This window comes from Budorcas taxicolor, chromosome 2 (genome assembly GCF_023091745.1).
Source record: "Budorcas taxicolor isolate Tak-1 chromosome 2, Takin1.1, whole genome shotgun sequence".
Classification (NCBI taxonomy): domain Eukaryota; kingdom Metazoa; phylum Chordata; class Mammalia; order Artiodactyla; family Bovidae; genus Budorcas; species Budorcas taxicolor.
Genome location: NC_068911.1, coordinates 92499105 through 92524845, shown reverse-complemented (window position 1 = coordinate 92524845; position 25741 = coordinate 92499105). Strand labels below are relative to the sequence as shown.

Sequence of the window (25741 nt, the reverse complement as noted above, 5' to 3'; positions counted from 1 at the left end):
TACCACTAGCCTCATCTGGGAAGCCCAAAATATAATAGTAATTACTACTAAAAATACCCAGAAAGTGTTAAACCATCTTGAACTTCAATTATGAAGCTTCACATTTTTATTAGTTTTTTATGCCAGATACTTAACATTCTTTGTATTTTTGATTTGTGACATCACTCATACTGCACTATCACATTTATCTCTTCATATTAATACTACATATATTTTCTGAAATGTGGAAATAAATAGAATTAAGAAAAAACAAGATTTTAAAAAAGGAAGAGTGAGGGATTATTCTTGCTAATATGAAAATAGAAGCAGAAGGGTACTATCACAAAATATATAGCTCAGGAAATTAGGCTATGTATACAACAAAAGTGGCATCAGACTTAATGAGGACAAAAAGGATTATGCCACAAAGTCACTGAGACAACTGGTAAACTATTTTGAAAAACAAAACACTACTTGTATTTGCAGTATTTTATCTCTATTTGTCACTGCAATATCTGTGTACAACAACAACAAAAAAGCAAAATCCCTCATTTCAAATCATCAGGTTTCACAACAGGATATCAAACATATTTAAAGCAGATGGTACTCCACCTCAGATCACAGGTAAACTAAGTCCTTTAAAAATAAAAAAGAAAGACAACTTCAAATGTCAACTGTCATACTATGAGTAAGAGCCCAGCAGAGAAAAGTTACATTCTTAGAGAAAACTGTCAAAAGATTAGGTGGTACTTCTCTGTCTTTCGATAAAGTCAGATCCTATCACCAGAGTTAGTCCCCAACTGATACTAACTTGCTTCTCAAAATATAGCCTGTATGGCATTTTCTTAGCAATCTGCTATGTTCTTGCACCTACTTCTTGCTATTTTACTTACACAGTATTTATATTTCCCTGGCTCTGATTTTATGTTTAAAATCACTTTAGGTTTGATAAATTGTTCAAAACCATTTCAAATTATTTGCAGAATGAAACAGGGTCAATAATAATGCCTTCATTTTACATATGCAAAGGGAGTTATAACAGGTTTATAGCCTTTTTTCCACTAAATTTACTTTAACATCAAGTTACTATGAGTTGCATGAATTAGTTCACAACTTTTTCGTTAGGTGTGTGTGTATGGTCTGAAACGATGATTTAAATATAGTAGCAAGCCATGTCTTCAAATAATAATTTTAGTTGCACTCTTGATATTGCTAAAATTTACTGTGTAATTAGCTGGGTTAACAATCATAAGTCAGATTTTTTTCCCCAAGGAGACAATGTCATCTTTTCAATATTTTATACTATATTATATACAAAAAAAACCTTAGTTGGTTACGTTACATTAACCAGCATAATCAATCTGGATATCCCATTTACACATTCTTTGTAGCTAAAAATTAATGTTACAGATATACTCGTATAGTTTGCTTTGAACTGCCAGCATCCAGAGGCTTTTATTACTATTCACAAATACTTTCAGGGACACAATATTCAACAATATGCAACCAGAAGAAACAAACTAGAAGAAACTTTAACCATCTAGCAAGTCTAATTTCTATGTAGAAGCGTATTTTCCAGACTTAAATCTCTCATTTGGAACCATATCTATTTTTAAAATAAAATATTTGAAATACAACAAACCACAGAATTTGTTATCTTTACCACTTAACTGAAGATTTTTTTGTATTTTAGACAGTTTGGCTAAGGGTAGTATTTTCAATATACTGCAATCTTATTTTTTAAGTTCAAATTTCTGTAATTATACTAATAATATTACTAACGCATGATTATACTAAGCTATGAAGGCAATGGCACTCCACTCCAGTACTCTTGCCTGGACAATCCCATGGATGGAGGAGCCTGGTGGGCTGCAGTCCATGGTGTTGCTAAGAGTCGGACACAACTGAGTGACTTCACTTTCACTTTCATGCATTGGAGAGGGAAATGGTAACCCACTCCAGTGTTCTTACCTGGAGAATCCCAGGGAGGCGGGAGCCTTGGTGGGCTGCCGTCTATGGGGTCACACAGAGTCGGACATGACTGAAGTAACTTAGCAGCAGCAGCAGCAGCAGCAGCAGCAGCAGCAGCAGCAGCAGCAGCAGCAGCAGCAGCATGATATATATTATACTAATTATATGATAAAATAATACTCGTATCTAAGAATAACCTATTTTATATCTCAGGACACGCCCACACACAACAAATCATAAAAGTGAGGAGTTAAACAATGCTTCTCAGCTTTCTGAGCTCTCAATATTGGAGCGTAGTAGGAATAAACTAAATTATACCATAATGGAATACCATGTATGGGTTTTTCCATACTTAAGTCACATTAGATAAATTATTTCAAAGCACCAAAACATGGTGTTGTACCCATAGACTTGTAGAATCCTTAATGTAAACAATGGACTTTCATTAGCAATGTTTCATATAGCTTCATTAATTTTAACAAATGTACCACTGTAAGGCAAGATGTTAATGACAGGGAAAACTGCCAGGGTGAGTGTGTGTATGAGCATGTATCTGTGAGAGAGAGATTACGTGGGAACTCTTTACTATCTGCTTACTTTTTCTTTAACAAATATATCTATTTTAGTCAATTTACTAATGAAATGGAGTATACAGGTTTAATTTGTATTTACTTATACATTTTGTAAGCGTTCACTAGCTCTATTTCCTTTTTTGTAAACTTTCTGTATGCCTTAAGAGACAAACTTCCAAAATCAAAGTTCAGAATAAATTAAGTCATTAGCTGCTCAAATTAGACTTCTGGCTTGACACTTTGATGCATGAATCACTGAGATTCAGCTTCTCTGTTGTAGGTCATTTTACTTCAAGATGCACAGTGTATGATGGAATAACAGGTCTAATGTACTGATTTTTTAGGTCTCATTTTCTCCCATACTGATACCAGAATATCACTATACAGCTCTTTGAAGAATTAAAGCACCATGTAAAAATGTTCTTCAAACATAGTATATAATGTGTTTTCCAAAAACAATGATTAAAACTGGAAAAAAAGGAAAATCATCCTTTTACTAAAGAAAGACCTAAATTCACATCAAGAAGGTTTGCAGAGTTATGGTTTTTATGACCTACACTTTGATATAACCTGTGAAACTTTCACACTGCTAAGAAACAGCAATTCTACAAGCATCTAGACAAGGAAAAATCACATATAAACTCAAGTTAGCTGTGGTGGTCACCAGTGAGGTTCACCATACTTCTGGTTAACCTCCCTTTCTAGGTACCTAGTAAAAATGCACTGCCCTGCTCTCTTGAAACTAGGTGTGACCACATGACTCACTCTGGTCAATAAGTGTGAGATGTGCTCTGTAGCACCTCTGGGTAGGAACTTTAAGACTGTCCCTGATCCATCAGGCTTCCTTTCCTCCACTGGGACGTCAGTGGAGGAACATGCTGAGGTAATATTACCATTTCTTGTGAGTGAAGACAGAGAATAGTGCCCCCTTACTGTTACACAATGTGGGGGCACAGCAAAAGTAAACAACAAATTTGAGTCAAGACACTGAGATTGAGGGTTGGTATGACTGCGTAATCTAAACTATCCAGTTGGAAAAAGCAGTTTATAAAGGGAAAAGAAAAGCCTGCCCTTGGAATTTTCCCATAAAACACAAACTGAATAAACTATGTGATTTCAAGAGAGGAAAAAATAAGTCACGGAAGAGTTTAATCCCAGTCATTTATAAGTAATGTGCAAAATAATTTTTTGATTTAAAATAGTCTTTTTACATTTCCCCATATTACTCAACTTCCTATCTCTTTTATATTTATGTGTTCTGAAGGAGTTTAGTGATTTGTTCTGTTAACTAGGTGCTGCATTTTTTTCCCTTGCCTTCAACCAACTTCCCACTCTGTAGTTTTAAAAATAGACTGCATGGTCATATAGTTCGCCCCTCAAAAACCATAAAAAGATATATAGTGAAAACAGCCTTAACCTCTGTTCCCATATGCCACTCAACAAATAACCCACTATGTTATTGTTTAATATTTCAGAAAGACATTTGTTGACATTGTTCAGTGGCTAAGTCGTGTCTCTCTATGACCCCATGGACTGCAGCACACCATAAAGAAGACATAAGACATAAAAATGGCCAAAAAGCACTTGAAAAGATGTTCAACATCACTATTAGAGAAATGCTAATCAAAATCACAATGGAGTATCACTTCACACTGGTCAGAATGGCCATCATCAATAAAACCAACAAACAATATGTGCTGGAGAAGGTATGTTGATGGGAATGTAAACTGGTACAGTCACTATGGAGAACAGTATAAAGTGAAAGTGAAAGTGAAGTTGCTCAGTCGTGTCTGATTCTTTGTGAACACATGGACTGTACAGCCCACCAGGCTCCTCCATCCATGGGGTTCTCCAGGCAAGAATACGGGAGTGGGTTGCCACCTCCTTCTCTAGGGAGTCTTTCCGACCCAGGGATCGAACCCAGGTCTCCAGCATTGCAGGCAGACGCTTTAACCTCTGAGCCACCAGGGAAGCCCAGTGGTTCCTTAAAAAACTAAAAATAGAATATCATGCCCCAGAAAACCCACTCCTAGGCATTTACCCGGAGAAAACCATCATTTGAAAAGATTCATACACCTTGATATTCAGCTCAACTGCAGCACTATTTACAATAGCCAGGGCATGGAAGCAACCTAAATGTCCATCAGCAGAGAAGAGGGTAAAGAAGATGTGGTACACATATATATATGCATTTATATATATTTTTATACATAATATTTATATACTATATAATAATATATATATTTATATATAATAATATATATACATAAATATATATTTACACACAACGGAATATTCAGTAAGTTCACTCGCTCAGTCACATCTAACTCTTTGTGACCCAATGGACTGCAGCACGCCAGGCTTGCCTGTCCATCATCATTTCCCAGAGTTACACAAACTCATGTCCATTGAGTCGGTGATGTCATCTAACCATCTCATTCTCTGTCATTCCCCTTCTCCTCCTGGCTTCAATCTTTCCCAGCATCAGGGTCCTTCCCAATGAGTCAGCTCTTCACATCAGGTGGCCAAAGGATACTTTGGCTGCAAAGAATACTCCAAGCTCCAATAGGAGCTTCAGCTTCAGCATCAGTCCTTCCAATGAATATTCAGGACTGACTTCCTTTAGGATGGACTGGTTGGGTCTCCTTACAGTTCAAGGGACTCTCAAGAGTCTTCTCCAACACCACGGTTCAAAAGCATCAATTCTTCAGTGCTCAGCTTTCTTTACAGTCCCACTCTCACATCCATACATGACTACTGGAAAAAACATAGCTTTGACTAGACAGACCTCTGTTGGCAAAGTAATGTCTCTGCTTTTTAATATGCTGTCTAGGTTGGTCACAGCTTTTCTTAAAAGGAGCAAGGGTCTTTTAATTTCATGGCTGCAGTCACCATCTGCAGTGATTTTGCAGCCCAGAAAAATAAAGTCTGTCATGTTTCCATTGTTTTCCCATCCATTTGCTATGAAGTGATAGGACCAGATGTCATGATCTTAGTTTTTTGAATGTTGAGTTTTAAGCCAACTTTTTCACTCTCCTCTTTCCTTTTCTTCAAGTGGCTCTTTAGTTCTTCTTTGCTTTCTGCCATAAGGGTGGTGTCATCTGCATCTCTGAGGTTGTTTCTCCCGGCAATCCTGATTCTGGCTTATGTTCAATCAGTTCAGCATTTCTCATGTTGTATTCTGCATATAAGTTAAATAAGCAATATACAGTCTTGATATACTCCTTTCCCAATCTGGAACCAGTCTGTTGTTCCATGTCCAGTTCTAACTGTTGCTTCTTGACAAGCAGATTTCTCAGGAGGCAGGTCAGATGGTCTGTTATTACCAACTGTTTAAGAATTTTCCAGTTTGTTGTGATCCACAGTCAAAGGCTTTGGCATAGTCAACAAAGCAGAAGTAGATGTTTTTCTGGAACTCTCTTGCTTTTTTGATGATCCAATGGATGCTGGCAATTTGATCTCTGGTTCCTCTGCCTGTTCTAAATCCAGCTTGAACATCTGGAAGTTCACAGTTCACGTACTATTGAAGCCTGGCTTAGAGAATTTTGAGTGTTACTTTGCTAACGTGAGAGATGAGTGCAATTGTGAGGTAGTTTGAACATTCTTAATCATTTCCTTTCTTCGAGATTGGAACAAAAACTGAATGGAGTATTACTCAGCCATAAAAAAGAACAAAGTAATGTCATCTGCAGGTACATGAGTGGACCTAGAGCTTGTCATATTGAATGAAGTAAGTTAGACACAGACAAATATCATATGATATTACTTATATGTGGAAAATTTTTTAAAAGGGTACAAATGAACTTATTTACAAACCAGAAGTAGTGTCACAGATGTAGAAAACAAACCTGTGGCTACCAGGGGGAAAGGTGGGATGGATAAATTGGGAGACTAGGGTTGACTTATACATAGTACTACCCATAAAATAGGCAACTAATAAGGACCTACCGTATAGTACAGAGAACTCTACACAATATTTTGAAGTGGCCTATATGGGATAAGAATTTAAAAAGGGTGGACTTAAGTATATGTATACCCAATTCACTCTGCTGTATATCTGAACCTGACACAACATTGTAAATCAATGATACTCCAATAAAAATTTAAATATATACATTTCAGGGAACTATTGTTTATAGAGAAATTAACAATATGATTTCTTCCCTTTTTTGGACTATATACAAATATTTCTGTATTCTTTTTTACTGCAGTATCACAGTCCATTACATGGATGGATGTATTAAGATTTATTAATCAGTATTCTGAGGGTTATTTATACTGTTTCTCATCTTGCACTGCTAATAAACATTGCTGTAATGAGTAACAATACACATATCATTTCACAAAGATAAATTCCTAGAAATGTTGCTGAGTCAAAAGTAGGTACATTTGTAATATTGGTTAGATTTTGTCTAATTCTAATTTACACCACCAGCAAGAACATCAGCATGTTATCAATTTTATAGATCTTATTAACCTGATAGAAAAAATTACTATATTTTTATTTAATTTACCAGATTATGAGTGAAATTAAACATGTTTCTAAGTTTAAAACTGATTTGTATTTAATTTCCTATGACCTTTCTGTGCATGTCTTTCCTCAGTTTTTCTACTGTTAATAGAGCTGTTGTTTTAATAATAGTCTCATAGCTCAAAAGTATTATTAGTCACATACTTTTCCTATATAAACTACCATAAATAGCACTGAAGTCAAACACAAAGAAAAATCATAATAAAAAAACTAAGGATAAAGAAATAGTGGTTGTATACAAGGACTAAGCCAAAGGACTGCACTAAATTAAACAGAGTCAGAAATAAATACGGTCATAAATGTGATTATAATAAATGAAAAAATTTTTAAAGAAAAAAATTATTTAGATCTAAATCTCCAATTTATGTACTACAAACAATACTGGAAACAAGTGATGACAGTAAAATCCTAAAGTCCTAATTTCCCAATCTTTACATAATACACAGTCAAACTGTATTGCTTAAAAAATTAAAACATAATTCTAATTCCATTTTACATAGTTTTACTTAATACAAAATAATACATAATACACAATTTTACTTCTATACATAGTAAAAATGCATATTAGTGAAAAATCTAAATTTACTGCATGGAATATAGCAAAAGCAGATTATACAATTACATAGTAATATTTGTAATATAATAGCCATAACTGGTCTTACACTGAATAAAGAAAATGAAAAGAGAAAACAAGGGTAAAAAAGCAAAAGTTATCTTTTTGAGGTTAACTAAAGTTATAATATAATAAAGATGGAAAGTAGAAGAGAACTCTAGAAGATATGAATGTATATATTAAAAAAACCTGCCTGAGTTAGGGTTACACAATAAACTAAAAGAAAAAAAATGCTTGATATGATAGCTACCTAATCTACAAATAGAGACAATATCATGCCTACCTTGCAGGGTTAATGTAAAGAATAAATAACAGAAGATAAATAAAAGGTACAAGGAACATGTTCAATAAATGCCAGTTTGCTTTGTCTACTGGCAGTCACAAATTCTTGAAGGACCAAAGACCACAATGGAACAAATAACATTTGAAAATTTATTACTGTGAGGAAAAATAAGGTAAAAAAAGTTCTCTCAACTCAAATAAACAAGTCTAACTTTATAAAGGCTTTGCATGTATTCTAAGACTTAAAATGAAAAAAAAAATGCTAGTAACACAAGGATGAAAATAATCAAAACCATTTTCAATGTTGTACATGCCTACAAAGCAAAGGAATGCCAGAAATCAACAGCTTTTACCATGGTCTTTCCTGAACCTCGGGGTCCAATAATGAGAACAGAGTTACTTTCTCCATGGATAGCAGTTCTTTTTAGCAGCTCTATTAAGTGTCTGAAATGATATAAAGAGGCCGAAATTTAAAAAGCAAAGCTGAAATAATTTGCTAGGTAATACTTTTTAAATTAGTCCTACAGAGAAGAACAGAAATACTGATTCTCTAGAAACCTCAAGAAGAAACCAAGTAAGACTGAAATACTGTGGTCTTTATGGTGGTATGGGATAGAAACAACTGTGGCAAATCTTAGGAACTTTCACTTCACAGCTGGCTGCTGAGCATTAGGGGCAAGCTCAGAAAGCTCTCCATAATACCAAATGACAGAAATGAAACAGTTTGAAAGTTAGAGTTTTTTTCATTATGGAAATATGTATATCTGCTCTTCCCTTACAACAAGTCATTTTTTTATACACAAAGCAAAACTTTACCTCTATAAAAATGTTCGCTATCCTTGTTTAAGACAAAATCTGTGTATGACAATTTCTACAAAACCTAAAGGGTATCTATAAGTAGTTTCATAACAGACAAGTGGGAATCTAAACTTACTTATATTGTACTTGTACTCCAAACAGGTTACCATGTGGACTCTGATGACAAAATCTTTCACGTAAAATTCTTTGTACCTGATAAAAATAAAAGTGAATACAAATGAAAACATTATATATGCAATCAAAAATAAACAAGTAAATATATTTATAGCAGCTCAAGTTAGGTATTAATGAATCAATTCAGCTCTCCCTAAACAACTTGTCATCATGAGGTCTGGCATTTTCCCAAGTGATAAAATTAACAGTTCTTGTTTTCCAGGTGACACTAGTGATAAAGAATCTGCCTGCCAATGCAGGAGACATAAGAGATGTGGGTTCAATCCCTGGTTCAGAAAGATCCTCTGGAGGAGGGTATGGCAACCCATTCCAGTATTCTTACCTGGAAAGGCCCATGGACAGAGGCACCTGGCAGGCTATGGTCCATAGGGTTGCAAAGAGTTGGACATGACTGAAACGACTTAGCAGCAGCAGCAAGTCCCAGAGAAAGGATGAGAATTTAGTCATGAAGCTTTCAACAAGAGAGCTTTATGATGTTACTTTAGCTACATCAGCAATTTGAGGGCTGTTTTAATGTATGTGAATAAATGAATACTTCATTTTGTGTAATATGTCAGCCAAGGAATAAACAATGAGAGAATTTAATAATGTAATCTAATCTAATAATGCTCATGAACCACACCTCAGTCTTTGAGTTTAGTCACTCAGTCTTACCTGACTGTGTGATCCCATGGACTGTAACCCACCAGGCTTCTCTGTCCATAGGATTTCCCAGGCAAAAATACTGGAGTGGACTGCCAGCTCCTTTTCCAGGGGATCTTTCCAACCCAGGGATTGAACACAGGTCTCCAACATTGCAGGCAGATTCTTTACTGTTGGAGCTACCTAGAGACCAACATATCTAAACTGGTTTAGCTCAAGTCCTATCTTTCTGTACCTCTCATAGAAGTCAGGATTCTGAGGAAACAGAAGAAATTTTAAAGTCCACACAGTTATTGAGGACCTATTAGATGCAGAGCACAAAACTACTAAAAGAATATGATCTATGCCTAAAAAAAAAAGTATATATATATACTAGTAAGAAATGACACAGTCAGTAATCTGCAAAAAATTAGTAACCTAGCATATAAGGAGATGTTCAAATATATAGAAGAAATCATACTGATCTATGATTTAAAATAAGAAATCACTGGAATTAATTAAAATTCTTCTAAAGCTAAATTTTTATTTTGTCTTAAAACGATGGACTTAGACACAGCTGTAAAAAAGAAATATCAATCCATCACATTCTTTAAAAAGATGGACCATCAAAATTGTTCCTTTTCTACATTTGCTGCTAACAAACAGTGTCCAGTGACAAAAACCTTAGGAGGTTATTTCAGATTTAGCTCCATCAGCAGAAACAAGAAGTTGCCAACATTATTTGCTTCTTGCAGACTCAAGTGTGCAGTATGGGAGTGATCTTTCATGTATCAACGAAAAAAATCTGAGTTCACTTTATATATACCAGAGGCAGAGAGAAGCAAATTATTCACTAGGGATAAAATAATCGATACTTAGCATTTAGGAGGAAGTGGAAGGAATAGAAAGATTGGTGTCCGAGAGACAATACACTATTCTGGCAGGCCTGTTTTGAGGATTAAATAAAGTAGTAATCTGTAATACAATACAGTTATTATATAGGAAATAGCTGATATCTATAAAAAACCTAAGGAAGCAAACATACATTCAACTAAACATAGTGTGTATTCCTCCCCCTAGACAAGATCACTGTAAAAAAAACACGAACCTCAGTGCTTTTCTTGTTTAAAACTTCATTAAAGTCTACAGACAATTATGAATAAAATACAAGATAAAGAAAAAGTGAAGCAAAGCTGTAGTGAATACTCAGAGGTTCGAAAATTCTAAAGTGAGTTGATGTGAAAGTTAAACAGGTATGTACATGTATAGAAATTAATTTAGGTGCACAGGGAAGATCTCCGCTATTTACAAAGATATGTTCACTTCAGTCACTCAGTCGTGTCCGACTATTTGAAACACCATGTACTGAAGCATGACAGGTCTCCTTGTCCATCCCCAACTCCAGGAGTTTTCATAAACTCAGGTCCATGGAGTCAGTGATGTAATCCAACCATCCCATCCTCTGTCATCCCCTTCTCCTTCTAACTTCAATCTTTCTCAGGATTAGGGTCTTTTCCAATGAGTCAGTCAGTTCTTCGCATCAGGTGGACAAAGTATTGGAGTTTCAGCTTCAGCAACAGTCCTTCCAATGAATATTCAGGACTGATTTCCTTTAGGATGGACTGGTTGGATCTCATTTCAGTTCAAGGGAAACTCAAGAACCTTCTTCAACACCACAGTTGAAAAGCATCAATTCTTCAGTGCTCAGCTTTCCTTATAGTCCATCTCTCACATCCATTCATGACTAGGGAAAAACCATAGCTTTGACAAGAGGGACCTTGTTGGCAAAGTAAAGTCTCTGCTTTTTAATATGCTGCCTAGGTTATCATAACTTTTCCTCCAAGGAGTAAGCATCTTTTAATTTCATGGCTGCAGTCACCATCTGCAGTGATTTTGGAGTCCCACAAAATAAAGTCTGACATTGTTTCCATTGTCTTCCCATGAAGTGATGGGACCGGATGCCATGATCTTAGTTTTTTGAATGTTGGGTTTTAAGCCAACTTTTTCACTCTCCTCTTTCCTTTTCATCAAGTGGCTCTTTAGTTCTTTGCCTTCTGCCATAAGTGTGGTGTCACCTGCATCTCTGAGGTTATTGATATTTCTCCTGGCAATCTTAATTCTGGCTTGTGCTTCATCCAGTTTACCATTTCTCATGATGTACTCTGCACGTAAGTTAAATAAGCAGGGTGACAATATAGAGCCGTGACATAGTCCTTTCCCGATTTAGAACAATTCCTTTCCCAGTCTGTTGTTCCATGTCCAGTTCTAACTGTTGCTTCTTGACAAGCAGATTTCTCAAGAGGCAGGTCAGATGGTCTGTTATTCCTATCTCTTTCAAAATTTTCCACAGTTTGTTGTGATCCACACAATTAAAGGCTTTGGCATTATCAACAAAGCAGAAGTAGATGTTTTTCTGGGACTCTCTTGCTTCTTTGATGATCCAATGGATGTTGGCAATTTGATCTCTGGTTCCTCTCCCTATTCTAAATCCAGCTTGAACATTTGGAGGTTCATGGTTCACGTACTGTTGAAGCCTGGCTTGAAGAATGTTGAGTGTTACTTTGGTAGCATGTGAGATGAGTGCAATTGAGTGGTAGTTTGAGCATTCTTTGGCATTGCCATTCTTGGGGACTGGAATGAAAACTGATCTTTTCTAGTCCTGTGGCCACTGATGAGTTTTCCAAATTTGCTGGCATATTGAGTGTAACACTTTCTCAGCATCATCTTTTAGGATTTGAAATAGCTTAACTGGAATTCCATTACCTCCACTAGCTTTGTTCGTAGTGATGCTTTCTAAGGCCCACTTGACTTTGGATTCCAGGATGTCTGGCTCTAGGTGACTGATCACACCATCGTGATTATCTGGGTTGTGTAAATCTTTTTTGTGTAATTCTTTTGTGTGTTCTTGCCACCTCTTAATATCTTCTGCTTCTGTTAAGTCCATACCATTACTGTCCTTTACTGTGCTCAACTTGGCATAAAAAGTTCCCTTGGTATCTCTACTTTTTTGAAGAAATCTCTAGTCTTCCCCATTCTACTGTTTTCCTCTATTTCTTTGCATTGATCACTGAGGAAGGCTTTCTTATCTTTCCTTGCTATTCTTTGGTACTCTGCATTCAAATGGATATATCTTTCCTTTTCTTCTTTGCCTTTAGCCTCTCTCCCTTTCATAGCTATTTGTAAGGCCTCCTCAGACAACCATTTTGCCTTTCTGTATTTCTTTTTCTTGGGGATGGTCTTGATCTCTGCCTCCTGTACAACTCATGAACTTACAATCATAGTTCTTCAGACACTCTACCAGATCTAATCCCTTGAATTTATTTGTTTTTTTCACTGTATAATCATAAGGGTATTGATTTAGGTTATACCTAAATGGTCTAATGGTCTTCCCTACTTTCTTCAATATAAGTCTGAATTTGGCGGTAAGGAGTTCATGATCTGAGCCACAGTCAGCTCCCGGTCTTGCTTTTGCTGACTGTATAGAGCTTCTCCATCTTTGGCTGCAAAGAATATAATCACTCTGATTTTCGTGTTACTCTCCTCTTTCACTTTCATCAAGAGGCTCTTTAGTTCCTCTTCACTTTCTGCCATAAGGGTGGTGTCATCTGCATATCTGAGGTTACTGATATTTCTCCCGGCAATCTTGATTCCAGCTTGTGCTTCCTCCAGCCCAGCGTTTCTCATGATGTACTCTGTGTATAAGTTAAATAAGCAGGGTGACAATATGCAGCCTTGATGTACTCCTTTTCCTATATGGAACCAGTCTGTTGTTCCGTGTCCAGTTCTAACTGTTGCTTCCTGACCTGCATACAGGTTTCTCAAGAGGCAGGTCAGGTGGTCTGGTATTCCCATCTCTTTCAGAATTTTCCACAGTTTGTTGTGATCCACACAGTCAAAGGCTTTGACATATTCAATAAAGCAGAAATAGATGTCTTTTTCTGGAACTCCTTTGCTTTTTCTATGATCCAGCGGATGTTGGCAATTTGATCTCTGGTTCCTCTGCCTTTTCTAAAACCATCTTGAACATCTGGAATTTCACGGTTCATGTATTGCTGAAGCCTGGCTTGCAGAATTTTAAGCACTGCTTTACTAGTGTGTGAGATGAGTGCAATTGTGTGGTAGTTTGAGCTAACATCATACATCATACTCACTGGTAAAAGACTGAACACACTTTCCCAATATAAAAAATGGTCTGCTCTTGCTAGCTTACTCAGTATTATACTGAAGGTTCTGGTCGTGACAATTAGACAACAAAAAGAAATGAAAGGCTACAGATTGGAAAGGAAGAAGTAAAACTATATCTCTTTGAAGTGGTCATGATGTTATATACAGAAAAGCCAAAGGAATAAACTAAAAAAATATATTATAAATGAGTTTAGCAAGGTTACAGAATATAAGATTAATATAGAAAAATCAATTTCATTTAGATACACAAGGAACAAATAAAACATAAAAGAAAATAATTTCATTTACAACCACAACAAAAGGAATAAAATACTTTTCAATAAACTTACCTAAAGAAGTGAAAAACTCTGAAGATAATATTAAACTAAATTGAAACTTGAGAACATTTAGGAAGACAAGAATAAAATTAGGATTCCATCTATCCAAACATTTATAGAGGTTGAAATTAGGAAGCAGCAAGGACACTTTCCCCTTGACAATGGAAAGTGTGCTCCTTCATACATAATAAGGGGAGAATTCAAGTTAAGAATTCAAGTTATCCCCTTTCATGGTAACAGGCATTCAGATTAATGAAAATATACACTAACCTGTGAAACGTAGTCTGCTTGTATTAAGTTGCTACTCTTTGATTTACGACTGCTCATTTCCACAAACTGAAATCCTTTAAAAAAATAATAAAAAATTTTAGCGTGAATATAAGGATGATTGGCTTACAGAAATTAAGAATTTACTATTATAGACTCAAACACAGTGACATATGTAAGTTATTTCTCAATAAAACCAGAAAAAGAAAAATCTCAACGGCTCCTCTTTGCCTAACTTCAGGTTTATTTGACACTCCCATTTCACATTTTAGATGGTTCTTATAATTAGACCTACCTTTCTTTTCAATCTAGTATTCAGCTTCCTTTCTCTGCCTTTAAAAACAAAATCAAACAAACGAAAAACAACGGATGCACTTCCTTTGTATAGAATGTTGCTCCCCACATTCATCCCACAGGATCATCTATTCCAGAAAAACTTCGCTTTCTTGCTCCACTCATCAATCATACACAGTCATTACAGACTAGGTAAAATGTTTCTTCTGCAAACATACAGAACTGCCTGTACTTCTCTTTATTCATAAACATTTCATACTAAACAAAATTTTGTGGTCAATGCCACCAAATTGAGAATACTTAAAAATTCCAAGCATTAACTGGAATGGTGTGTGTGTGTGTGTGTGTGTGTGTGTGTGTGTGTGTAATAACAAAGAAAAAGTTCTGTAAAATTCTCCTTGAGGGCAATATATTCATAGATAAACACCTTCAGCTAAAAGATCTAATTTTCTCACCAGCAATTTCCTAGAGAAGTACTTCACTAATCAGGTAATAATAACTTAGCCAGGAATTGTTAGAAGTGTTTTGAATTTATGATCTTATTTAATTCTCAGAATAATCCTATGGAATAATCCTAATACCTCTTTCAGATTAGATGACACAGAAAGGTTAAGTAACTTGATCAAAACCATAACAGTACATAGGTCAGAGTCAGGATTTAAACCCAATCTAGTTATACTTCATTATACATAACTATTATCTATCTACACACACACACACATAAAATACATAAATATTATATACATAGTTATAAGTATATATACTTGATTATATATAAACGCTATTTAGCCACCTGATTTTAAAAAGCAGAAATTTCAATAACTTGAAGGAAGATCTGCGTGTGATATATTTTACATTCATACTTAATAATTTCATATACTGACATTTAGACAACAACCTTTGGCATTAGTTTCTACAGGACAGCAGCAGAGCAATGCTTTGACAGCAAATCTGTACCTTCCCTTACAGTATAGACAAGGCCTAAGTCCCAAAAGGATTCTGGTTCCAGGCCAGAATAGAGTACAAGAACAGAGTACTCTCCTGATGTTTTGGTTCCTTAAGCTTCCCTCTTAGGAGAAAAGTGGTTTTCTCAGCTGCCTTAGGGCACCTTTTAGCAACCTTTTCTCTATTCAAGGCACCTTGCCTGACAATCTTTACACTGATTATTTTAATTTTATCCTACTAAATTTTTTTTCTCTTGAATCAGAGTTGCGTGTGGGGAAAAACCCTTTCAGGAATATGAAATTACATCTTCATTCTGATTTAAGATACTCTTGACTGTGAAAAAGTCTGAAATCACAGGAAACAATGGAACAACTGTCCCTGAGACAATAAAAAGTAAATTCTAAAAAAATGGGGGAGAGATTTGACAATATACCTTATCTTTTCCAAGCTATGTTAGCTATTTCACAGTACTAATGGAATTAAAATATATTTCTCTCCATTTCATGGACTGAGAAAACATGCTCAGTAGAGCTAAGTAAAATGTCTGAGGTCACAGGGTAGGTGTCTAAACTGCCTCCTTGTATTGAATATAATTCAGGTAAGTCACTAAAATCATGCACATGGTGACACATGATCATTTCGTGATCATTCGTGAAAGAAACATACATACACCCTGCACTTCAGTGCCTATGCATAAATTTTGACTGCAAATTAAGTATTAATCAAAAGATTGAAGCTCAACCATAAATGATCCAACTAGAAAAATGGGTCAAAGGCATAAACAGACATTTCAGACAAAGAGGCTATATGGATAGCAAATAAACACCTGAAACACATTAGCCATTAGAAAAAGGCAAATTGCAACCACAAGGTACACATTTATCTGAAAAGCAAAAACAGAACAGAGAAAACACTAAACGCTGGTAAGCATGAAGAGAAGAAAGATCTCATATACAATGACTGGTGAGAATGTGAAATGTTACAGCCATTCTGCAAAGTTTCTTTTGGCCATTTCTTATAAACAAACATACACTTACTGTGTGACACAGTGATTACACTTCTGGGTATTTATATCACAGAAATGAAAATTTATGCTCAAATGAAAATCTGTAATATGAGTCTCAATAAAAACTTTATTTGGAACAGCCAAAAACCTGAAGACAATACAAATGTCCTACAATGAGTTAATGGGGTTAAAGAAATGGAACATCCACACACTGAGGGACTATAACTGAGGCCAAAAAAAAAAAATTAACCACTGATATGTGCAATAATGTGGATGGCTCTCAAGGGCATTATGCTTTGAGAGAAAAAATAAAGGCCGATCACAAAAATATTACATATTGCATGATTACATTAAAAAATTCTTGAAATGACAAAATTATTATAAAGATGAACAACAAATACATGATGGCAAAGAAACAGAACTGAGGAATGAGTACGATAATACAAAAGGAGTTACATAAAGAATTTTCTTTGTAATGATGAAAGTTTTGTATCTTTATTGCAATACCACAAAAATCTACACATGGGATCAAGCCACAGAGAATTAAACAGACACACAAAAATGAGTAAAAGTAAAACCTGTTGAGAACTGAATAAGGTCTGTAGTTCAGTTAACAGTGTTATACCAACGTCAATGTCATGGTTTGGACCTGCAATATCATAAGACGTCACACTACAGAGAATCTGGGTGAAAGGTTTATGGAACACTGTGAACTATATTTGCAACTTCTGTGAGTCTATAATAACTTCAAAATAAAAATTTAGCAAAAATAAAAGTCTAATTATACAGTTTCTTTCAACTGCTTAACGACAAAAGAATAATATTATCTGCCAGTAGGTAATATTATTATTATCTGCCAATAGATTAAATTACATTTGACTGAATTCCTCCTCCAATTTTACCAGTGGATCATAAAGGCAATGCCAAAGAATGCTCAAACTACCGCACAATTGCACTAAACTCATACATTACTAATCTTGGAGTAATGCTTAAAGTTCTCCAAGCCAGGCTTCAGCAATACGTAAACTGTGAACTTCCAGACGTTCAAGCTGGTTTTAGAAAAGGCAGAGGGACTAGAGATCAAATTGTCAACATCAGCTGGATCATCGAAAAAGCAAAGGAGTTCCAGACAAAACATCTATTTCTGCTTTATTGAATATGTCAAAGCCTTTGACTGTGTAAATCACAATAAACTGTGGAAAATTCTGAAACAGATGGGAATACCAGACCACCTGACCTGCCTCTTGAGAAACCTGTATGCAGGTCAGGAAGCAACAGTTAGAACTGGACACGGAACAACAGACTGGTTCCAAATAGGAAAAGGAGTACGTCAAGGCTGTATATTGTCATCCTGCTATTTATCTTCTATGCAGAGTACATCATGAGAAATGCTGTGCTGGAGGAAGGACAAGCTGGAATCAAAGATTGCCAGGAAAAATATCAATAACCTCAGATATGCAGATGACACCACCCTTATGGCAGAAAGTGAAGAGGAACTAAAGAGCCTCTTGATGAAAGTGAAAGAGGAGAGTGAAAAAGTTGGCTTAAAGCTCCACATTCAGAAAACTAAGATCATGGCATCTGGTCCCATCACTTCATGGCAAATAGTTGGGGAAACAGTGGAAACAGTGTCAGACTTTATTTTTGGGGGCTCCAAAATCACTGCAGATGGTGACTGCAGCCATGAAATTAAAAGACACTTACTCCTTGGAAGGAAAATTATGACCAACCTAGACAGCATATTAAAAAGCAGAGACATTACTTTGTCAACAAAGGTCCGTCTACTCAAGGCTATGGTTTTTCCAGTAGTCATGTATGGATGTGAGAGTTGGAGTATAAAGAAAGCTGAGGGCCGAAGAATTGACGCTTTTGAACTGTGGTGTTGGAGAAGACTCTTGAGAGTCCCTTGGACTGCAAGGAGATCCAACCAGTCCATCCTAAAGGAGATCAGTCCTGGGTATTCATTGGAAGGACTGATGTTGAAGCTGAAACTCCCAATACTTTGGCCACCTGATGCAAAGAGCTGACTCATTTGAGAAGACTCTGATGCTGGGAAAGATTGAGGGCAGGAGGAGAAGGGGACAACAGCGGATAAGATGGTTGGATGGCATCACCAACTCAATGGACATGGGTTTGGGTGGACTTGGGAGTTGATGATGGACAGGGAGTCCTGGTGTGCTGCAGTCCATGGGGTCGCAAACAGTTGGACATGACTGAGCGACTAAACAGAACATGGGAGTTTTATTTCTTACTGTCTGATACTATGATGTTACTATTCTAAATAGGACTAGAGACAAAGTATAAAAGAAGCTGAAGGTCTATGCATGATGAAGTCATTACTCATGTTGTCATCAAATGAACAATAGGTGACTACAATTATTTAGGTGCATAAAATTTGGTAGAAACTACTATTTTAACTATAAAGAGGAGCAGTGAAAAGGATAATCCCAAGGAATAGCTTACTTAATATTATTTCTTTAGAGTTTATACATCCTACATTATTGGCTTATGGTAGATCCTCCTCTAAACTTACATTTTGCTCAGGAGAATAAACCTAATTTTCAGTTTCAGAATTTCAAGTAATAACTGGTTCAATTTAAATTGCCTAAAAAAACTAGAACCAATCTACTCCTGTAACTAGCTGCCTATATCCTGCTTTACATCACCTTTATTTCTTGACTGGAAATCTATGCCAGCTTTCCTCTTATCTCCAATGCTTACCCCCATTTTCATGTAAGTGAAAGTCACTCAGTCCTGTCCAACTCTTTGCGACTCCTTGAACTGCAGGCGTCCCACTCCTTCACTATTTCTTGGAGCTGGCTCAAACCCATGTCAGTTGAGTTGGTGATGCCATCCAATCATCTCATCCTCTGTTGCCCTCTTCTCCTCCTGCCCTCAGTCTTTCCCAGAATCAAGGTCTTTTCCAATCAGTTAGCTCTACGCATTAGGTGGCCAAAGTACTAGAGTTTCAGCATTAGTCCTTCCACTGAATATTCAGGGTTGGTTTTCTTTAGGATTGACTGGTTTGATCTCTGGCTGTCCAAGGGACTCTTTCAAGAGTCTTCACAATTTGAAAGCATCAATTCTTCAGCACTCAGCCTTTCTGTCAGGTCCAAATATCACATGTGTACATGACTACTGGAAAAACCATACCTTTGACTATATGGACCTTTGTCTAGGTCTGTCAAGGCTTTCCTTTCAAAGAGCAAACGTCTTTTAATTTCATGGCTACAGTCACTGTCCACAGTGATTTTAGAGTGCAATAAAATAAAACCTGCCACTATTTCCCCATTATTTATATTTAAACTAATTACTGGTAAGGAATTCTTTCATCTTGCTATTTGTTTTCCATATGTCTTACAGTTTTTTTGTCTCTCATTCTCTATATTACTATCTACTTTTGTGCTTAGTTGATTTTGGGGGTTAGAGAGAGATAGTGCTAAGTTGTGTCTGACTCTTGCAATCCCATGAACTATAGTCCACCATGTTCCTCTGTCCATGGAATTCTCCAGGCAAGAATAGTGAAGGGGGTTGCCATTTCCTTCTCCAGGGGAACTTCCGGACCCAAGAATTGAACTCAGGTCTCCTGCATTGCAGGCAGATGCTTTATGGACTGAGCTATGTGGGAAGCCTTGAGGGATAGGGAAACATTTAAATTCCTTTCTTATTTCATTTCCTGTATATTGACAAGTATTTTCTTTGCAGTTATCACAGAGATTGCTTTTAAAGTGCTAAAGGTGTAGCAATCTAGTTTATGTTACTTAAATAATATAGCAACATCTTTGCACCTTTACTGCTCCACCCCCACCGTTTTCAGTTGTTGATGTCACAGAGTTATGTCTTTTAACGCTGTGTCCAAAATCTTCAAGATGATCCAAAGAAATGAAAAGATACCCCATGCTTTTGGATTGGAAGGATCAATATTGTTAAAGTGACTTCCCAAAACAATGTACAGATAATGAGATCTCTATCAAATTACATATGACACTTTTCACAAAACTAAGGCAAATAATCCTAAAATTTATAGGGAACCGTAAAAGATCGAGAATTGCCAAAGACATCTTGAGAGTTAAAGAATAGAGCTGGAAGCATAAGCCTTTCAGACTTCAGACAATACTACAAAGTGACAGTAATCAAAACAGTGCGGTATTGTCACCAAAACGATAGGAACGGAATAGAGCACCCAGAATCAAACTCATACATCTCTTTCACAAAGGTGGCAAGAATATATACTAGAGAAATGACAGTCTCTCCAGTCAGTGGTGCTGAGAAAGCTGGACAGCTGCATGTAAATCAATGAAATTAGAACACATCCTCACCATACACAAAAATAAACTCAAAATTGCTTAAAGATTTTTATATTAAGACCTAAGACCATAAAACTCCTAGAAGAAAACATAAGCAAAACATTCTATCACGTAAATCATAGCAGTGTTTTCTTAGCTCATTCTCCCAAGGCAACAGAAATCAAAGTCAAAAAAAGCAAATGGGACCTAATCAAATTTATAAGCTTCTGCAGCAACAAAACAAAAAGACAACCTATGGAGTGGCAAAAATACTGCAAATGATAATGGCTTAATTTCCAAACATAATGGTCAAAAAAAAAAAGAAAAAAAAGAACAACCAAAACCCTATCAAAAAGTGGGCAGAAGACCTAAATAGACATTTCTCCAAAGAAGACATACACATGGCCAACAGACACATAAGACGCTCAACATCACTAATTATTAGACAAATACAAATCAAAACTACAATGAGGTACCACCTTATACCAGTCAGAATGTCCATCATCAACAAACTCTACAAGGAAATGCCGGAGAGGGTATGGAGAAAAGGGAACACTCCTACATTGTGGGTGGGAATCTAAATTGGTGCAATAATTATGCTGAACAGTATGTTCACTTCAGTTCAGTTCCATCACTTAGTTGTGTCTGACTCTTTGCGACCCCATGAATCACAGCACGCCAGGCCTCCCTGTCCATCACCAACTCCCGGAGTTTATGCAAACTCATGTCCATCGAGTCGGTGATGCCATCCAGCCACCTCATCCTCTGTCGTCCCCTTCTCCTCCTGCCCCCAATCCCTCCCAGCATCAGGGTCTTTTCCAATGACTCAACTCTTCGCATGAGGTGGCCAAAGTATTGGAGTCTCAGCTTTAGCATCAGTCCTTCCAATGAACACTCAAGACTGATCTCCTTTAGAATGAACTGGTTGGATCTCCCTGCAGTCCAAGGGACTCTCAAGAGTCTTCTCCAACACCACAATTCAAAGACATCAATTCTTCGGTGCTCAGCTTTCTTCACAGTCCAACTCTCGCCTCCATATGTGACCACTGGAAAAACCATAGCCCTGACTAGACGGACCTTTGTTGACATAGTAATGTCTCTGCTTTTTAATATGCTATCTAGGTTGGTCATAACTTTCCTTCCAAGGAGTAAGCATCTTTTAATTTCGTGGCTGCAGTCACCATCTGCAGTGATTTTGGAGCCCAAAAATGTAAAGTCTGACACGGTTTCCACTGTTTCCCCATCTATATCCCATGAAGTGATGGGACCAGATGCCATAATCTTCGTTTTCTGAATATGGAGCTTTAAGTCAACTTTTTCACTCTCTACTTTCACTTTCCTCAAGAGGCTTTTTAGTTCCTCTTCACTTTCTGCCATAAGGGTGGTGTCATCTGCATATCTGAGGTTACTGATATTTCTCCCGGCAGTCTTGATTCCAGCTTGTGCTTCTTCCAGCCCAGGGTTTGCAGGGTGACAATAAGCAGCCTTGATGTACTCCCTTTCCTATTAGGAACCAGTCTGTTGTTCCATGTCCAGTTCTAACTGTTGCTTCCTCTCCTGACCTGCATATAGGTTTCTCAAGAGACAGGTCAGGTGGTCTGGTGTTCCCATCTCTTTCAGAATTTTCCACAGTTTATTGTGATCCACACAGTCAAAGGCTTTGACATAGTCAACAAAGCAGAAATAGATATTTTTTTGGAACTCTCCTGCTTTTTCGATGATCCAGCGGATGCTGGCAATTTGATCTCTGGTTCCTCTGCCTTTTCTAAAACCAGCTTGAACATCTGGAAGTTAATGGTTCACGTATTGCTGAAGCCTGGCTTGGAGAATCAGGTTGCTAAGGTTTTATAAAAAAAAGATCCCACTGACCTTTACCAATAACTCTACAGACATGCTCCTTGACATTAATCCATTTTTTTCACCCAACTTTGTATAACACTTACTGCTTCAAAAAGCCGAGAGAGGAGTTTCTACCCCTAAAGATTCAAGTAGGTTGCCCAGGGGATTTTTTTTTTCCAGTTGACATCCATCTACTTTGCTCATGCCTTCTTGGCTACTACATACTTTGCATCATGGTAGCTGACACAGCCTGTCCAACAGTAGTACAGTCTGAGTGCTGAACCAGTTCCCCATTCATTGTGTAATTAGGACAGGGAGTATAATCTCCCATTAGCTCCATTATTTAGCTGGCTGCATCATAGTAAATGTCTTTCCTCATCTCCTGAATCAAGCACATCTTTTTTGGCCTTTTTGAGTTAGGAATCTTTCATGTTGTTTGATACTAACCAGTCTTAGACTGGTACTCGGTTTATAACTTTCTTAAGTATTTTGTTCTTTCGGTACTAATTTTCACTTATAATTTTTTTGGTCTAGGCATGTAAGTTTATCTCAGGAAATACTGGTGAATGCTACTGAAATATACATATCAGAAAACAGTTAAAAAATTCTTTGCGAGAAATAAAAGTTTAGGTTTTTCTTTCAATCAGTGCATGACATATAAGCATAAAATATTCATGGATTTTTTTTTCATTCTTTAATTTTACAAGTTTACATGAATATTTAGGAAACCACAAGAATCTCCCAAATAGATCACAGAATAGTGTACTATTTTGGAATACCCTCAAAAAGGTCTCTAAAGTATCAGCTGGTCAGACAAAAACCTTTTGTTACTTTTCAGTAACAGGAAGAAAGAGAAACAACTTGTCTCTTTTTTTTCCCTTATGCTTTATGATTTGTAATCTCTTTTTCTATCTACTAAGAAGCCCTCTAGGGCTTCAGAGCTTGTTTACTTACTGTGATGAAAGTCCACTGGCCTCCTGAGGCCTGTTTTATTCCACTCTCCTGTTTTCCCCTCATGATCCTCAAATACTTTTTACCTTACACTTAGCTTGGTGAGAGATGCTGTCTATACCACATTTCTCCATCTTCTCCATCCTCTATGGCCTCTTAGCCGTTTTATCAGCTTTGATGTAGACAGAACAATAATCAAGACAATTTTCTCAGTAGCTCACAAAGTGTGGTTCCACAACTGGTAATAGGAACATCACCTGGGACTTTATCAGAAACGAAATTCTCAAATTTGTCCCCAGACCTATTATCAAATAAAAAATCTGGGGCTGAGCTGCAGCAATCTTAATCACTTCCAGGTGTTGAATGGCTTTGGGCACTAGTGATTTGGAGACTTCAAGGTCCATGTAACTCTGTATAGACTGATCTATCCATAATTCCATTTCATTACTAGTATTTAAATTTGTATTTTTTGTGTTGAGAAATAGTCTATACAAGGTTGGCATCATAGTTCTGCGGCACCTTACTTGAAGCTGTATTCGATACTTCATTGCACTGTCAAAGTATTCTCAAAGCAATTGTTCTAAACAAGAATCCTGATTTCAAGCTTTATTCCCCCCTCCCCCCATCCAAGTCTAACTGTTGTCTTGGTTCTCCTCTCCAATGTATTATGATAATTCATAAAAGGTACTCTGTATCAAGGTGGCCTTTGACAGCATGGCATATCAGATAAAGCACTTTACTGTAATCCCCACAATAATCCTATGAATCAAGTAATACTTTTATTTCAAATTTTACAGAGAAGAAAACTGGGACATAGGAAGGTTAATTTGCAAAGGTCACACTACAGAACCAAGAATTCAACTCCAGGCTCTGGTGAACACAGAGCTGTAAGGACAGCTGATATTACCATCAATCTGAGTTTTCAAGTTCTCATTCTCCTTGACTTTGTCTGAATTGTCATTTATCTTAAATATGATACATAAGTGGCCTTTCTTAGACATCTTGCTTAAAGTTCTGATTTCAGTAGTGGCCTCAGATATTTCTTTTATCTTATCATGAATGATTTAGAAAAATTCTGTTATCTTCATCTTCACTTCTGCCTTTGCTTTTCTGATATAACTTCAGAAATAAAAACCATTAACTCCCTTATTTCAAATGTTCACTATTTCTATAATCAGTTAGACTTACAATCTGTGTTGCTTAATTTTTTAGACATGCCAAAACCTTTGACTGTGTGGATCACGATAAACTGTGGAAAATTCTGACAAAGAAGGGAATACCAGACCACTTGACCTACCTCTTGAAAAATCTGTATACAGGTCAGGAAGCAACAATTAGAACTGGTCACAGAACAGACTGGTTCCAAATTGGGAAAGGAGTACGTCAAGGCTGTATATTGTTACCCTGCTTATTTAACTTATATGCAGACTACATCATGAGAAATGCTGGGCTGGATCAAGCACAAGCTGGAATCAAGATTGCTGGGAGAAATATCAATAACTCCAGATATACAGATGACACCACTCTCACAGAAGAAGAAATTAAGAGCCTCTTGATGAAAGTGAAAGAGGAGAGTGAAAAAGTTGGCTTAAAGCTCAACATTCAGAAAACGAAGATCATGGCATCTGGTCCCATCACTTCATGGGAAAGAGATAGGTAAACAGTGGAAAAGTGTCTGACTTTATTTATTTGGGCTCCAAAATCACTGCAGATGGTGACTGCAGCCATGAAATTAAAAGACGCTTACTCCTTGGAAGAAAAGTTAGGACCAACCTAGATAGCATATTGAAAAGCAGAGACATTACTTTGCCAACAAAGGTCCGTCTAGTCAAGGTAATGGTTTTTCCAGTAGTTATGTATGGATGTGAGAGTTGGACGGTGAAGAAAGCTGAGCACCAAAGAATTGATACTTTTGAACTGTGGTGTTGGAGAAGACTCTTGAGAGTCCCTTGGACTGCAAGGAGATCCAACCAGTCCATCCTAAAGCAGATCAGTCCTCGGGGTTCACTGGAAGTACTGATGCTGAGACTCCAATACTTTGGCCACCTGATCTGAAGAGCTGACTCATTGGAAAAGACCCTGATGCTGG

The 25741-nt window shown here is 36.8% G+C and overlaps 1 protein-coding gene across 2 annotated transcripts in view; it reads right to left on the bottom strand.

Moving 5' to 3' along the window:
• Positions 1-25741, bottom strand: part of ORC4 (origin recognition complex subunit 4) — a 91115-nt gene that overhangs the window by 32616 nt on the left and 32758 nt on the right. The window contains exons 2-4 of one of the 2 annotated variants that reach the window (XM_052662044.1): positions 14335-14408; positions 8883-8959; positions 8302-8392 (exon numbers count right to left, since the gene is read on the bottom strand). In XM_052662044.1, the coding sequence (XP_052518004.1) occupies positions 8302-8392; positions 8883-8959; positions 14335-14391 (225 nt within the window). In that variant the 5' untranslated portion in view covers positions 14392-14408. Of the gene's footprint in view, positions 1-8301; positions 8393-8882; positions 8960-9595; positions 9675-14334; positions 14409-25741 lie in introns of those variants that run through there. The other variant, XM_052662051.1, reaches the window with a different exon arrangement.